Source organism: Myotis lucifugus, unplaced genomic scaffold, assembly GCF_000147115.1.
Source record: "Myotis lucifugus unplaced genomic scaffold, Myoluc2.0 scaffold_524, whole genome shotgun sequence".
NCBI classification, from domain to species: domain Eukaryota; kingdom Metazoa; phylum Chordata; class Mammalia; order Chiroptera; family Vespertilionidae; genus Myotis; species Myotis lucifugus.
Window position 1 is genome coordinate 496,474 of NW_005871572.1, and position 14,123 is coordinate 510,596.

The window sequence follows — 14,123 nt, forward strand, 5'->3', positions numbered from 1 at the left end:
AGACAACCCCTATGTCTGGCTGACCTGAACCCTATAGGAGCACAGAGTATCAAAACCTGTAAGAGTCTGTCAACTAGGATAATTATTAGGTACTTAAAAATATACATATTATTGTGACATACAACTATTATAAACATTTTAATTTAAATACTGCAGTTACTCTGAGATCATCATTCTAATTTGCTGAACAAACTCTACAATGTAGAAGAAAAAGTACAGAAACTCTTTCTGCCCAACCTAGGTATCTCCAATATTTAAGAGTAAGCTCAAAGTTGGCATTTTAAAAAACCCACTCAGGTTTATTATCACCATCACACAATGCTAAAAGCCACTGTTATTTGTTTGTCTACTATGATACAAAATAGAAAAATGACTTTCTGTTGATTTAAAAAACAAAACAAAACATTTTCACAACCTGGTGTTCAAGGTGATGTTTAACATATAATTCCAAACATGACCGTATCTAGTTCCAGAAAATGATTCATGCATACTCATGTTGCTATACAGTAATTACTATACTGATTTTTTAAAAAGATTATCATGCAAATGTTGACTATATATTAATGGTCCTTAACTCTTACTATTCAACAGAATCGTTTCGAAGACTTTTATCTTTATTTATTTACTAGAGGCCCGATGCACGAAATTCGTGCAAGGGGCTCGGCCCTCGCAGCCCCAGCTTCGTCCGGAAGGTCGTTTGGCTGTCAGGTCTAATTAGCATATTATGCTTTTATTTTTATAGATTGCCTTAAAGACTTTTTAAAAATACAGATGCTTTATCTCTATCCCCCTGGTATCAAAATTCTTTAAAGCTTCCTAAATGATGATAATATACAACTTGGATTAAGAACTACTACCATAAATGATTTAAAACTATTCAGTTAATGTTGGAAGAAATTTTAAAATAAAGAAAACAGCTAATACTTACACTGAAACTTCCTCAGGTTGATTAATCCATGATCTCTTATAATTCTAGAATGAAAACCACAATGTTTATTATAGTCAGTTTTACATTTAATAATGTTTTCCACATGCAGCTTTTACCAGACATCCTAAATATTCTGAGGTGAAATATCGAGGTCCAAAGAAGTCACTCCCCACATAGTTCTGCAAATCAGTTAGTCACTAATACAATTGTAGGCTCTCAAGCATCATACATTTTTCCTCTCCTTGGGTTTAGCAGACTCCCAATAACTATTTGCTGGATGAATGAATGAACCAATGAGCACTTACAAATACTGAAAAATACCTAACTTAAGATGAAACAGAAGGGAAGCTATATTCATGTCATAAAAATTAACTTATTCAGCTTAGGGAATTTAAGGGAAATTTAGGGGAAATCTGTTCATATAAAAGGACACCATGATCACACATTCAACATTTACAACTGCACATTGACATAATGCTTTGAAACTATTTGAAATAAATATTATGCATGTTTAATGGAAGGGCATCATAAAACATAATATCCAACAGCAATCTCAACAACTGAGTTCTATAATACTGTCTAGCTCAAATTGGTTGTTTAAAGCAAAACAGAATTTAAGTAAACCGTGCAGAATGATGTGTCTGGAGCCTTTGATTTATACCAGAGGTATTCATGACTAGCTAGGAAGCTTCTCACAAGAGCAGCAGAGTAAGCTTCTTCAGCACTTCTCAGAAGTTAACTCAAACCCCCAGAGTGAGCTTTACTTTACATCACATCTTGGTCCCTGAACAGTGTCTCCCAATTTAATCAGTACAGCAGTTCCCAAGTTCCATTCCTTTTTATTGTTGTGATGCCACTATGTCTCTAGTCAGCAACACCACGTGTTAGTAACATGCCTACACACACACACACACACACACACACACACACACACTCACAACCTCTACATACCCTTCTCTGAATGTTAAAAGTCTGTAAATCAACAAACCAACAGGAGCCTGGGATCCATAATTTCTCAGTCTGAATGTATTTTTTTTGTTCTATTGCAAAGAGAAGGAATAACCAAGAGTGCCCGAAACTTGTTCAGAATTTCCTTTGAAATTCTTTTAGATAAAAGATTCTCATAAAAAATAATCCATTAGAATGAGAACATTATAAAAAGCATAACAACTTAATAACATCTTGAATTTATCTTATTCCTTTTTTCCTTAGAACAGTAGACCCACATTCTTCACTGGTCATTAATACTTCAAGAAAGGTTGAGGAGGAGGTAAAAAACACACACAACACCACCAAAACAACACAAAAAACCCCGACAGGTATTACTATCCTCATTTGATAGATGGAAAAACTGAGACCCAAGGTCTTCCTCAAGGTAACAAGGTAAGCCACAACTGGAACATTCTTATGGACTATGTGTGTATGTGGTCTATAGTCCAAAGCTGAAAGAAGGTTCTTAGTTTTCTACACTTACTTTTTCCGCCTTTGTCTCTCCTTTAACCTGGAATGGTAGATATCTACTACAGCCATCTTCAGAGCTTTAAATAAAGAAACAAACAAATACATATAAATAAAGCCAAGACAAAAATAAAAATCTTTACACCTCATATTGCTAACTATTCCATACTCACTCAGTGGTCTAGGAGACCAATCATTAACTACAGAAAAAATATTAAGAGAAATGAATTAAGTCAGCGCTATGCTACATTAAACCATTCTTCTAATCTACAATGTATGAATTCTGAAGAAATGGTAAGACTTAATAACTTCAGTAGATGCTAGAACTATTCTAATAACCTGTTATCTCCTTAAGCATTGTGTAAGTTGGAGTTTGGTGATTTTGTTTTAATTACTGAAGATATTTACGAAGAAAGGGGCCCTAGAGCACAAAATATGACCTGATGTGTCCTCTGAAAAAACTAAAATACATTATTCAAATGTTAGGTAACATAATTTCTAATAACACACCAGCCTTCAGCCTTCACAATAAGGAATTTGTTTGTGTATGACAATTACTTCTTCCAGGATAGAAAGCTTCATTCCAAAATACAGCCTCTGTAATACTAAAAAAAAAAAAAAAAAAAGCAATCCAATCTCATCCAAAAAATGTGAGATACAAGTTCCGGTTTAGCTCATGGGGGCAATGAGTCAGCACAGATTTATATGTTCTGCTAGGCTAGAGCAACTCTTAAACCTTGTTTTGCAATGGATGTTACATGTGCTCTAGCTGAACCTCCTCTCCCTACTCCATATCCAGCTACCTTTCCTAGTACTACTCCCTGAGGGCACCTCCATGGAACTGTTTGAAACCCACACTTCTACTGGAAATAGTTTTAGGGTAGGGGAAAAATGGAACCAATTAATGAAGAGAGCAGAACTCAATGGCTTGTTAGAATCATCATTTCTTTCACTACATGAAAGCAAACAAAAGTTATCAATGTACAATCCTGGTGCACTATCAACATGGTAGCCCTGGTGAGATAATAGAAATAAATTCTGGATACTTCAGCCTGACTCATTACTGTCTACTTGCCCTAAGGATAGTCTCAGATTAGAAAGAAGAAATACCGAAATCTAACATGCTGGGCTATGAACAGATGCATTACATATGTCTGTAACTTCAATCACTGGGAAATGACCAGAAATACTTTATCTAGGCCATTCTCCTTTGGATCTGAGATAAAAATAAGTTCTAGCTGGATGATCTGAAGTGGTGAGAGAATGCAATATTTTTTCAAGTTTAAGTATTAAAAAAAAGTGTTAACTACCATGAAAATTTTTTTGTTCTTTTCTAACAAGTTCAAAAATTTAAACATCATTGTTTCATTTTTTTCTCATAACTGCCAACAAACTAAAAAAATTCAATAACAAGTCCATGATTTAAGGCAATGGTTTTCAAACCTTTTTTAGGTAGCAGAACTCTTTCTACAAATGAACTCTTTCTTGATTTATAGGGTGGTTCCATATGCAAGCCCAAGTACCACAGAATGCCCCATGCCCTGCCACCATTTCTAGCAGTTGCTGTGCAATGATAGCTCTAGAATGCTGTGCTGGTGGAGATGCACTTTACATGCCTGTGTGGGGAAAAGGAGGATAAGAAAAGGGAGGGGAGGATGTGTCTCTGACATGCAGTGAAACCTTATGCAAGTTTTAGAGTGGATTCTATTTCTTATGACAAATAGACTTAGGAAGTCAAATGTTCAACCAGAAAGAGGAGCAAATATAACAGTTAAGGAAATAGTTAAAATACACTATTTATCATGTTCCAGGCTCTTTATGTGCCTCATTTCATTTATCCACCCAATAAGATCCACACAATAATAAGATGAGTTCAACAGGAAAGAAACTACTTCATGATGTAGTGGAAATCACTGCTAATTTTGACAAAATATTTTTTGTTATTTTTCTAAGACACTAACTTACCATGCTATTTCCTGAGATTTGTGTGGGGATGACTTAATTAAAACAGAAAAACTGAAGAGACTGTTACCAAAAAAAAAAAATTAAAAAAAAAATCTGTAAATAAATACTGCTGATAATTAGTTCTATGGCTTGATCATTTCAATAGTTTAAACATGTACAACTAGCTTTGGGTAACAAAGGGAAGGAAAGAAACACATAGAGGAGATTCGTATTTGACGCTCTCTCTTTCCTTGATAAAGCACACTCAAGTTGCAGCAACTGATTTTAAGTTCTTCACTGCACGAATAACTCAGAGAGGACCACAGCACAGCAGGCAGAATAGAAATAACAAGGCAAACACTGCAAGAATGAGAATCATCAGTTCACATTCCACTTATAGTGACTGGAGGTTCCAGTAAAGTGGGAACAAAGAACCAGAGATCATTAAAAACAAACAAATCAGCCCTAGCTGGTTTGGCTCAGTGAATAGAACATTGGCCTGGGGACTGGAGGGTCCTGGGTTTGATTCCAGTCAAGGGCTCGATCCCCAGTGAGGGGCGTGCAGGAGGCAGCCAATTAATGATTCTCTCTTATCATTGATATTTGTATCTCTCCTTCTCCCTTCCTCTCTGAATCCATAAAAATATATTAAAAACAAAAACAAACCAAAACCACCCGTCACCTATGCACTGATGTAAGCCTCTGAAATCTCAGCCTTGTGGGAAGAATAGTCTCCCTGTGACTATACTGGGTACTGATAATAAAGTCTCCAAATGGCTGGCCTTAAAATATTTCAAGTAGTGGGCAGAAGTCAGAGGCAGCTCCTTCCCACTGCAATGTATTTCTAACATTGTTCAAAATAGCTAGCAACATGTTTCTGTTTTCCTGACAGAAGGCACTACTGTTTATTTGGCAAGAAAATCAAGTCAGAGGCCTTAACTGCAGGAAAGACGATCAAAATCCCTATTACAACCACACAAGTTCAAACCTATGACTCAGGTATTCCCAAGAAGCAAATTTTTTTAAAAGTCATTCCAACCTCCCCCCACCTCCCTAGCTTTTGGCCCGAGAGGTACACAATCAGTTATGTGAAGGAAATAAGACTACATGACCTAAAGGTTAATGTCAGCAATTAGGAGGCCTGAGGCAAGTAAGTTAACTCCTTTGTACATTACCCTGAATGTAAAATGGGAACGTATCTATTCTTATTTATCAGGAATGTGGTTAAGCCATAGGAGACAACAAATGTGAATATCATCCCACCTCTCAATATGAACCCAGCAACAAAAATTTAAGGTTTAAAGATAATTAGTACAGTATTAAGATCATAGACTTTGGAGATGGCTCTGTCACTTGCAGGTTATATTACCTCAGGCAAGTTACTTGGTATTTCCATTCCTCAATTTCCTCAGCTATAAAATCCTATCTAATAAAGAGGTAATATGCAAATTGACCATCACTCCAACACACAAGATGGCCACCCCCATGTGGACACAAGATGGCCAGCAAGGGAGGGCAGTTGGGGGCAACCAGGCTGGCAAGAGAGGGCAGTTAGGGGCGACCAGGCCGGCAGGGGAGGGCAGTTAGGGGCAATTGGGCCAGCAGGGTAGCAGTTAGGCATCGATCAGGCCGGCAGGGGAGTGGTTAGGGGGTGGTCAGGCTGACAGTCAGAAGCAGTTAGGGGCAATCAGGCAGGCAGGCAGGCGAGCAGTTGGGAGCCAGCAGTCCCGGATTGTGAGAGGGATGTCCGACTGCCCTCGAGGGATCCCAGATTGGAAAGGGACAACCCTCACCCCCATGCACGAATTTTGTGCACCTGGCCTCTAGTGGATATAATAATAATGCCCAATTCATAGTTTTGTGAGGATTAAATGAGTTCACATGTGTGAAGGACTTAAATGCTAATATGTATTAACTGTTATTAATAGCATTTATGTCTAAAATGTCCTTAGCATAAGATAGTCAAATCACTATGAAGGGGAAGGGCACTTGCAAAAGGTGAGTGTGTGTAGAGGTCAGGGTGAATCTCTATCTGCTAACTGTAAAAGGATCTAAAGGCTGACAATATTGGCCAAAAAAGGGCTGGGGGTGGGTGGAGAAGTGAGGGAAAATCCATGCCTGGCCAAAAATTTTGCTGAAATTATCTTTCCAAATAAAAGGAGAATAAACTCTTTTAATGTGCAACCCTGAGGTGTGTTGAACACACAGACACAACACATAGGAAGGAGCTTATAATGATAATGCCTCTTGCTTGCTTCAGTTATGAGACAGCAATGGTTAGAAGATGTTGCAACCAGGATTTCAGACCTTGTGAAACTCTGGGAAAGAGGAGTTCACAAATTTAAGAGATTTTCCCAAATGAAAGCAGGAAAAAGGAACTACACTGTGCATCTGCACTGAAATTCCCACAATACACCATGACACACAAGAGTGCCAAGTTATGAGTCTTCTGCTAGTCTCTTTCTGAACCCATAATTTCTGCTTATTTCAATAAAATATAAGGAGGTGTTATTTAGGGCTCCCAGAACTTCCTTATTTTCTTCCTCAGACACTGCTTCACTTGTATATTCTTTGGGCCCATTCTAAAAGCCTTCTGGTATGATTGGAATGCAATTTTATTATCCCTCCATTGTGTCTCAGGCCTCTATAATGGACCATTCAGCTCCATTTTGTTAGACAAATTCCATGAATCATAGCAAAAGTCTTTGGGTAAGGAAAGGGGCTTGGTAGCATCTGTTGATCTTCTAGAAGCCCTGGGATGGAATATAAAAAACACACCCAGCCAAACAGTTTGCTTCCTTCTAGTAGTTATAAGTGAGGAAACATAAAAGGAATGTTGTTAATGCTCAGTAATATTAGGAGTATAATGGTATAATGGAATGGTAATGATGTCACCTGAATTATGTACCATCTTTCATTGGAGGCATTCACACTCTATGACTAATCAGTGTCACCCCCTTTTTTTTTCGGCAGGGGACACAAAAAACAGTAAGCAAGATTCTAAGGACTTGCCCAAGATCATACAGTGACTCAGAAGCAAGCCCAAGGCTGAATCAGTGTTCTGATTTGCACAAAATATGTGTTCCTTTGTCTGTTCTAGGTGTGCTACTTCTCATTCCTTCCTGAGTCTCCTTGGGCTCCTAGTCCCCTTTCAATGAGTGCTCAGGGAGAAACTGCTCAGCTCAGGCGCAATATGTCCCATTGGACAGAGGGTCATGCTGCCAGAGGAGCTAAGAACTCAGAGCCATAAACAAAGCATCCCTTTATGGCACCAACAAGTCTTCCCTCTAGTACTATGAAACCTCTTTAAAATATTATCACCTTTTTGGAGATTAGGAGGTGGAGGCAGGTATAGGGGGGATAAATGGTGATGGGGAAAAAATAAAATAAAGAAAAAAAATGTTATTACCTTTTAAAAAGCACCCATTTCAACATCCACTACTAGACAGGAAGGAAAGGGGATACAGGGGTTATTATTTATGTTATGTTAAAGCCACTTACCAGTATGCTAACAATCAATAACTGATGCTTTGGTTCTAGTTCAAATGAACTAAAATCAAGTGACTAACAAGTTTTCCTAAAATATTAATGTTTATTGCGTGTAATATTATATTTAAGATAGTTTTTCTTGAATAATTGGTGTTTATTGCATGTAAAATTATTATATGTAAAATCATTTTTCTTGAGATATTAATGTTTATTGCATGTATTATTATATTTAAGATAGTTTTCCTTAAAATATTAATGTTTATTGCATGTAATATTATATTTAAAATCATTTTTCTTGAAATAAAGGAAAGTTCCCATTTGAAAAAAAAGTGACTTAACAAGGTTGTAGAAATTGTAGAAAGAGCACAAATAATTAAAGTATGTTTTAGGTTTGAAATGCTAACTGAAATAAAAACTGTTAATCAATCAATTGCTTCTTTCTAATTTTTTTCCTTTTGCTCCCACTTAACAGAAAGTAGCACAAGTGCACCAGGACAAATTACAGATCTTGCTTCTACGAAGAATGAAGAGTGAAATTAAATCCCAACCATTACACTTTTCTTAATAATGTTGAGGCTTAAGAATGAAGACCTTGGATTAGGGCCTAGAGAAGTAATTCAGCAAGTCTCTTACATAGTTTAGCCACTATTGACATTAGAGATTTTAACTTTCAAAAGTTCAGTACTTTTGAACAGTATATAAAAGATATTTATTAAGTTGCCTTTTTTTTTTTGCATTCTGGAAAAGAGAGCTACAAGCTAGAAAACAATACCATTTTAATTAAAGCTGGTGTATATGAAGAGAAATACTGAATGGCAATCCACACACTACCTTCAAGGGAACAACAACACAGGTGAGAAAAGACAATAACATGAGTTACCCGGGGTTGAAAAGAAGATTGACAGGATGACTGAACAAATACAATGATGAATCTAGTGAATGCCAAGCTAGTTTGCTTTCAAGCTTTCCTCTTTTAGTTCAATCTGCGTCACTCTGACTTTCCTTAAAGTTGTGTGGGAGAAGAGAAATGAAATTTTGAAAAGAAAATGGCTCAAGAAATATGTAGAGATAAAATTTTTATGAGGACTTTCTTTGTTCTAGATCTGGTATAACAAACACCGAGGCAGCTCTTCTATGGAATCAAATTCCCCTTCTAATGACAGAGTAGCAGTTAATGCCACATGAAAACTTGATTTATGTATAATTAAACAAGGATTCCACTTGCCTTCCCTGCCTGGAATATAGATTTAAGAGAAACAATGAAGATGCTGCTTGGGGAATATAGAATCCAAGGGAGCACTGTTCATATTGTATCACATTCAATTTCAATTCTGAACTGAAATGAAAGAGAAGACTAGGGATTATTTCAAATATGTAGTTCACTGAAAACAGAAAGAGGGGGGAAAGATTCAACAAAAGTCTAACCATCCAATTTTTAAAAAATGTTTTTATTGATTTTTAGAGAGAGAGAAAGGGAGAAGGAGAAACATTAATCTGCTGCCTACTGTGCATTTCCTACTGGGGATCAAGCCTGCAAACCTGGTAAGTGCCAGGGCTGGGAACTGAACCGGTGACCTTTTAGTACATGGGATGATGCTCAACCAACTGAGCCATACCAGCCAGGGCTAACCATCCACTTTTAAGAGCTCTGTTGGTATTAACCATTTATATTATAACACAACAGTTGACATAAATCCCTAAAGGGCTAATCTTAGATGAGAATTCAGAAATGTTAAAAATTCAACAGTTCTAAGAAATGAGAAATTCCTAATCTTGGTCTAAAAAACCCTCAAAGAACTTCCATTCTTTTCCTCTGCAGTGGGAAATTTGGGTTAACAAATCATAGTGAACATCGAGTACCAGTAGCTGCTACTAAAGTCCCAAGGTCTTCTTCACATTGGCCCCCTTCCTTCTCAGGAGGCAGTGAGGGCCAGTTAATTACCTCAATGTAGCCCTACCTCAGTCAAAAGGAAGATCTACACTCCAAGGAGTGGGATATTCCCAACTACCATTATATAATCAACGTTCTCACCATCAGCACAAATGATCTTTTTCATTGTGGTCAAAACCCAACAAAAAAAGTTAAGTTCAGCAACTTAATCACTAGGTTTTGAGTCCCGTTTAGGGCAGGGGACATGTTTTATTCATCCTTAGATTCCTAGACCCCAACACAGTACCATCACATAGCTTGCAATCAATAAAAACATTTGTTAAAACAAAATTTTACCATGTAAAATGTCCGAGTCATCTTCAACAAAATCGATGTCTCTCAAGTCCCACTCTGCATAATTGTCAAACTCCTGTTTGGGGGAAAAAAAAAAATTCCCACCCCCAAACTTATCAGTTTTGAGTAATATGTTTACAGTAGCCATGCATTAGAAGCAAGTAGAAAATACACAGGCAAACACTCCTTTAAAAGTAGTGAATGGGGTACAAAGCCAGGATACTGCCTCAATAATGAGAAATCATGGGGGAAATCTAAGAGGCTTTCAGGCAGTACTGACAGCAAAAATGAGAACAGTTATGAGTTCATGAATAAAGCCAAAGCTATTGTTCTAAAAATTAAAAGTAGTCTGTTTATAAAAGGTAACCCCAGAAAATCTAACTCTGACTAGATCTTCCGGTATGAAAATTGTCTGCATAATTCATCTACCTTTTTACTACCTTCTGAGGGCTCTATTTATGCAATAGTGCTTATGTAGCTCACTGTACTCATATTCTATTCAATGAGTACAATCGATAGGGATAGGGCCTATAGGGTAGCTCTACAATATCACTTGCCTTGAAAAAAATGCAGATCTGGGCATGGCTAGCAAAATTTTTTGTAGCTCACTAAAACTTTCAACTTACCTCTAAGAGCACTGTAATTGTGAATTAGATATAAATCAAGCAACTTATGACTACATTCACAGGGCTTTTAACTCTATAGCTGAACAAGGAACATGTAGTTTTTATATACATTTGTCATTCTTTATCTTATAAACACAGTACAGGGGTCAGCAAATCCAGCCTACTGCCTGTTTCTATAAACAAAGTTTACTGGAGCACAGGCAGGCTCATTTGTTTACATATTATCCATGCTGCTTTTGCAACAATAGTGACAAAGTTCAGTTGCAAAATAGACTTTTTGGTCTACAAAACCTAAAATATTTACCATCTGGCCCTTAAAGAGAAAAAATTTGCCAACCCCTGATATAGTACAACCTTGAAACCCCTTAGGTATGGAATAAGAACCAGTCTATAGAAACCCCACACCTACTAAGAAAGTGGGAGCCCACACCAATGAAATGTAAGAAACAGGTTCTTGGCCTGAAGAACTTTCACTGTTCTACATGTGAAAATGTTTACAAATGAGAAAAAGTACTCAAATAGAAGAAAATGTCACTGCATAAGGGACTACAAATTACAGGGCTTTGAAAATCTTTTTTTAGTGCTATGAAACCTCTGGCTAAGAGATAGAAGCCTCATCAGAAACAAAAATGAGTTTCTCCTACCTCAATGAAATCTGCTCGAGCTGGCATGTATCCTGCCATGTCCCGAGAAAGCAAAGAGTCAAAGGTAGGTCGGGGAGGGTCTTCTGCCGCTGGAAAATTTAGAGTTTTTCTTATTTACTTTAAATGACACATAAATAGTCATTTACACTCTAAAATATTTCTGTTTGGAGAAAGACAGCATCTGAGAGAATAAATAAAATTCAAAGCTTTTTATAAAGGGAAAAGTGAAAGAGATAAACTATTATGGAAACAGACGGATTTCTTAAAAAGGAAATTAAGACTTAAGGAAACCTTGAAGTAAAGATAAGAAAATTCGCTCTGCTTTTTGCTTTTAACATGCGAAAAAACAAAGGATCTTTTCTTTAATATTATAGAACATAGGTTTTTACCCTGTTTCCTTCAGCATCCTTATGCTTTAGGACTAATCTCAATTTATAAATATCATCCAACTGAGAGGCCAAAAAGACCCTATTGGGTTTGGAAGTTAACTGGAATTGAGTCCCCTAACATCCACATGACCTCGCACAAATTAACCTTTGTGAATCTGTTTCCTTATGTGTAAAACAAAAGCACTTGCTCTGCCTAGGTCACTGGGTTTCTATGAGGAACAAAAGGTCTAATGGATTTAGGAACTGAGCACAACATTCCAAGTACTATCCAAATATGAGGTATCATCAGGCTTTGAGGCAGTCAGCCACAAAACTGTTTCTAAGAATATGAGGAAAGGGAGGGAGGAAGGGAAAACATTCATATTTCATTACTTGTGCTCTGGGAGTCATTGAGGAAAGATGTCCATTTATAATTCATCACGGTTTTGGTTATGTTTTGTTAAAAGACCCATGGGTCCCTCAGCCACATGTGATTAAAAAAAAAAAAAGTGTGCTATTGTTGCCACAACTAAGTGAACAAAAATAACAAATTGCTTCTTGGGCTTAACACTGGAATGATTAATAATTAATGATAATAAGTCAAATAGTGGACTTTCTTATTAACTAATACCTACAATCATAAACTCTCCAAAGGGATTATAAAAAGCCTGGTGTTCACAATAGCATGGAACTGCAAGTCTCAGGTGTAACTACACGTTGGATCCATGCATCCTGACATCCAGTATAGAACTCTGGCCTCTGGGAGATGTTCCCTCCTGGCCCCATTATGGCCCTGACTCCCAATAATGGCCATGCCAACTCCTCCTGTATTTCGTAAACTCATTAGCTGTCCAAGTCAACAAACCATTATGTATTTGCTATGCAACAGGGCCCAGAGATGACCTAAGTATCTCTTTAGAAAAGGGAGGCACTTACAGAGAAATGGAATGGCAGTGTCAGCAGTTTTTGCCTCCTCTGCTTGCTTCAGGTTCAGCAGGGTAGATGCAAACAGAGGGTTGTTGATGAAATGCTTCATATAGTGCTTTTCACACTCCTCCTTGGTCTTGGTACACATCTGATTGGCTACATCCTGCCTAGAGGAATGTGAGGAAAAGAGAAGGAAGTAGTGCTTTCAACTATACGTAATGGTAAAAGCAAGTTTGTTCTTCACAAATTTTAAGTCCTATCCACATAATGTCTGGGCTTTGATACTTCCAAACTGGTGTCATGGAGCCATCACCAGCAGAACAATAAGACAAATACAAGGCTAATATTGGTATAATCTGCTATTCCAAGATATAGAAACAGTATCTGAAAAGCCCTTTCTTTTCCACCAAAATAAGTGAAAAATCACTACAAAGCTTGTAATTACCCTGTGAGCTAGGCTCCATGGAAAGTATTGCTATAAATAAAAACAAGCCACTTTGGAACAATAAAAACGTACGTACATAAGTATCTATATATATAAGAGCCTAAGCAACTGGCTATGAGGCGCACTGACCCCCAGGGGGCAGACGCTCAATGCAGGAGCTGCGGAGTGACAGCAATTTTGCAGCGTTCTCTCTTGCACTCTGGGACCCCTCAGGGGATGTCCAACTGCCGGTTTTGGCCCAATCCGCACAGGCCAGGCCAAGGGACCCCACTGGTGCACAAATCTGTGCACCAGACCTCTAGTAGTTTTATATTTGCATAATGTCTTATAGTTTACAAAACATTTTGCATGAACAAAATTTCTTTACTAGAGCTCTTACAATAGGCCAAGCATAAGCTAGAAACATTCATAACATAATTTAAGTCAATCCTACCATTAACTGTGTGGTGTGAGTACTTACTATCTCAATTTCACAGATGAAAAAAATGAGGCCCAAAGACATTAAGAGAAACTTGCTCAAGAACACAAAGCACATAAGTGACAAAGCCAGAATTTGTTCTCAAGACTCCTGAATCCTAGCCCAGAATGAAGAGGTGGAGGTGAACTCTCTCCATGTCCCCTCTCAATCCCTCTCTTCCACAGTGCTTCACTTGTTCTTCTCCTAAGGCATTACTATGCTCTGCTTTGTGTACTTCAACAAAATGTGTGTGTGTGTATCTATATGTGTGTATACATATATATTCCCATTCTAGATTATAAGCTTCTTGAGGGCAGGGTGTTATAATTCTTAACTCTAGCACCCTACCACCAAGCTTAGTACCTTATAGTAGATAAAAAAACTATAGTATTTTTGTGATCTTTGCTAAGAGGGAAGGGGGACAGGGAGGATTAGCCCATTTTAGAGCATTAGAATGGCAAGCGAAAAAATGAAAAACCAAAAAGGCCAAAGATGACTACCAAGTGTCTCATAAGTGATCACATTTTCTATCTTCTTTGGTATTCCCTATAATACACAATATTTTTTCTGGTGCTTTTTTTTAATACACAATATTTTATAATAAATGCTGAAT

General features: G+C 37.4%; 1 protein-coding gene across 3 annotated transcripts in view; it reads right to left on the reverse strand.

Moving 5' to 3' along the window:
* Positions 1–14,123, reverse strand: part of TADA2A (transcriptional adaptor 2A) — a 42,075-nt gene that overhangs the window by 11,322 nt on the left and 16,630 nt on the right. For 2 of the 3 annotated variants that reach the window (XM_006103956.3, XM_023745220.1), the window contains exons 6-10: positions 12,618–12,775; positions 11,314–11,402; positions 10,047–10,119; positions 2,403–2,466; positions 929–972 (exon numbers count right to left, since the gene is read on the reverse strand). In XM_006103956.3, the coding sequence (XP_006104018.1) occupies positions 929–972; positions 2,403–2,466; positions 10,047–10,119; positions 11,314–11,402; positions 12,618–12,775 (428 nt within the window). The remainder of the gene's footprint in view (positions 1–928; positions 973–2,402; positions 2,467–10,046; positions 10,120–11,313; positions 11,403–12,617; positions 12,776–14,123) is intronic. The other variant, XM_006103957.3, reaches the window with a different exon arrangement.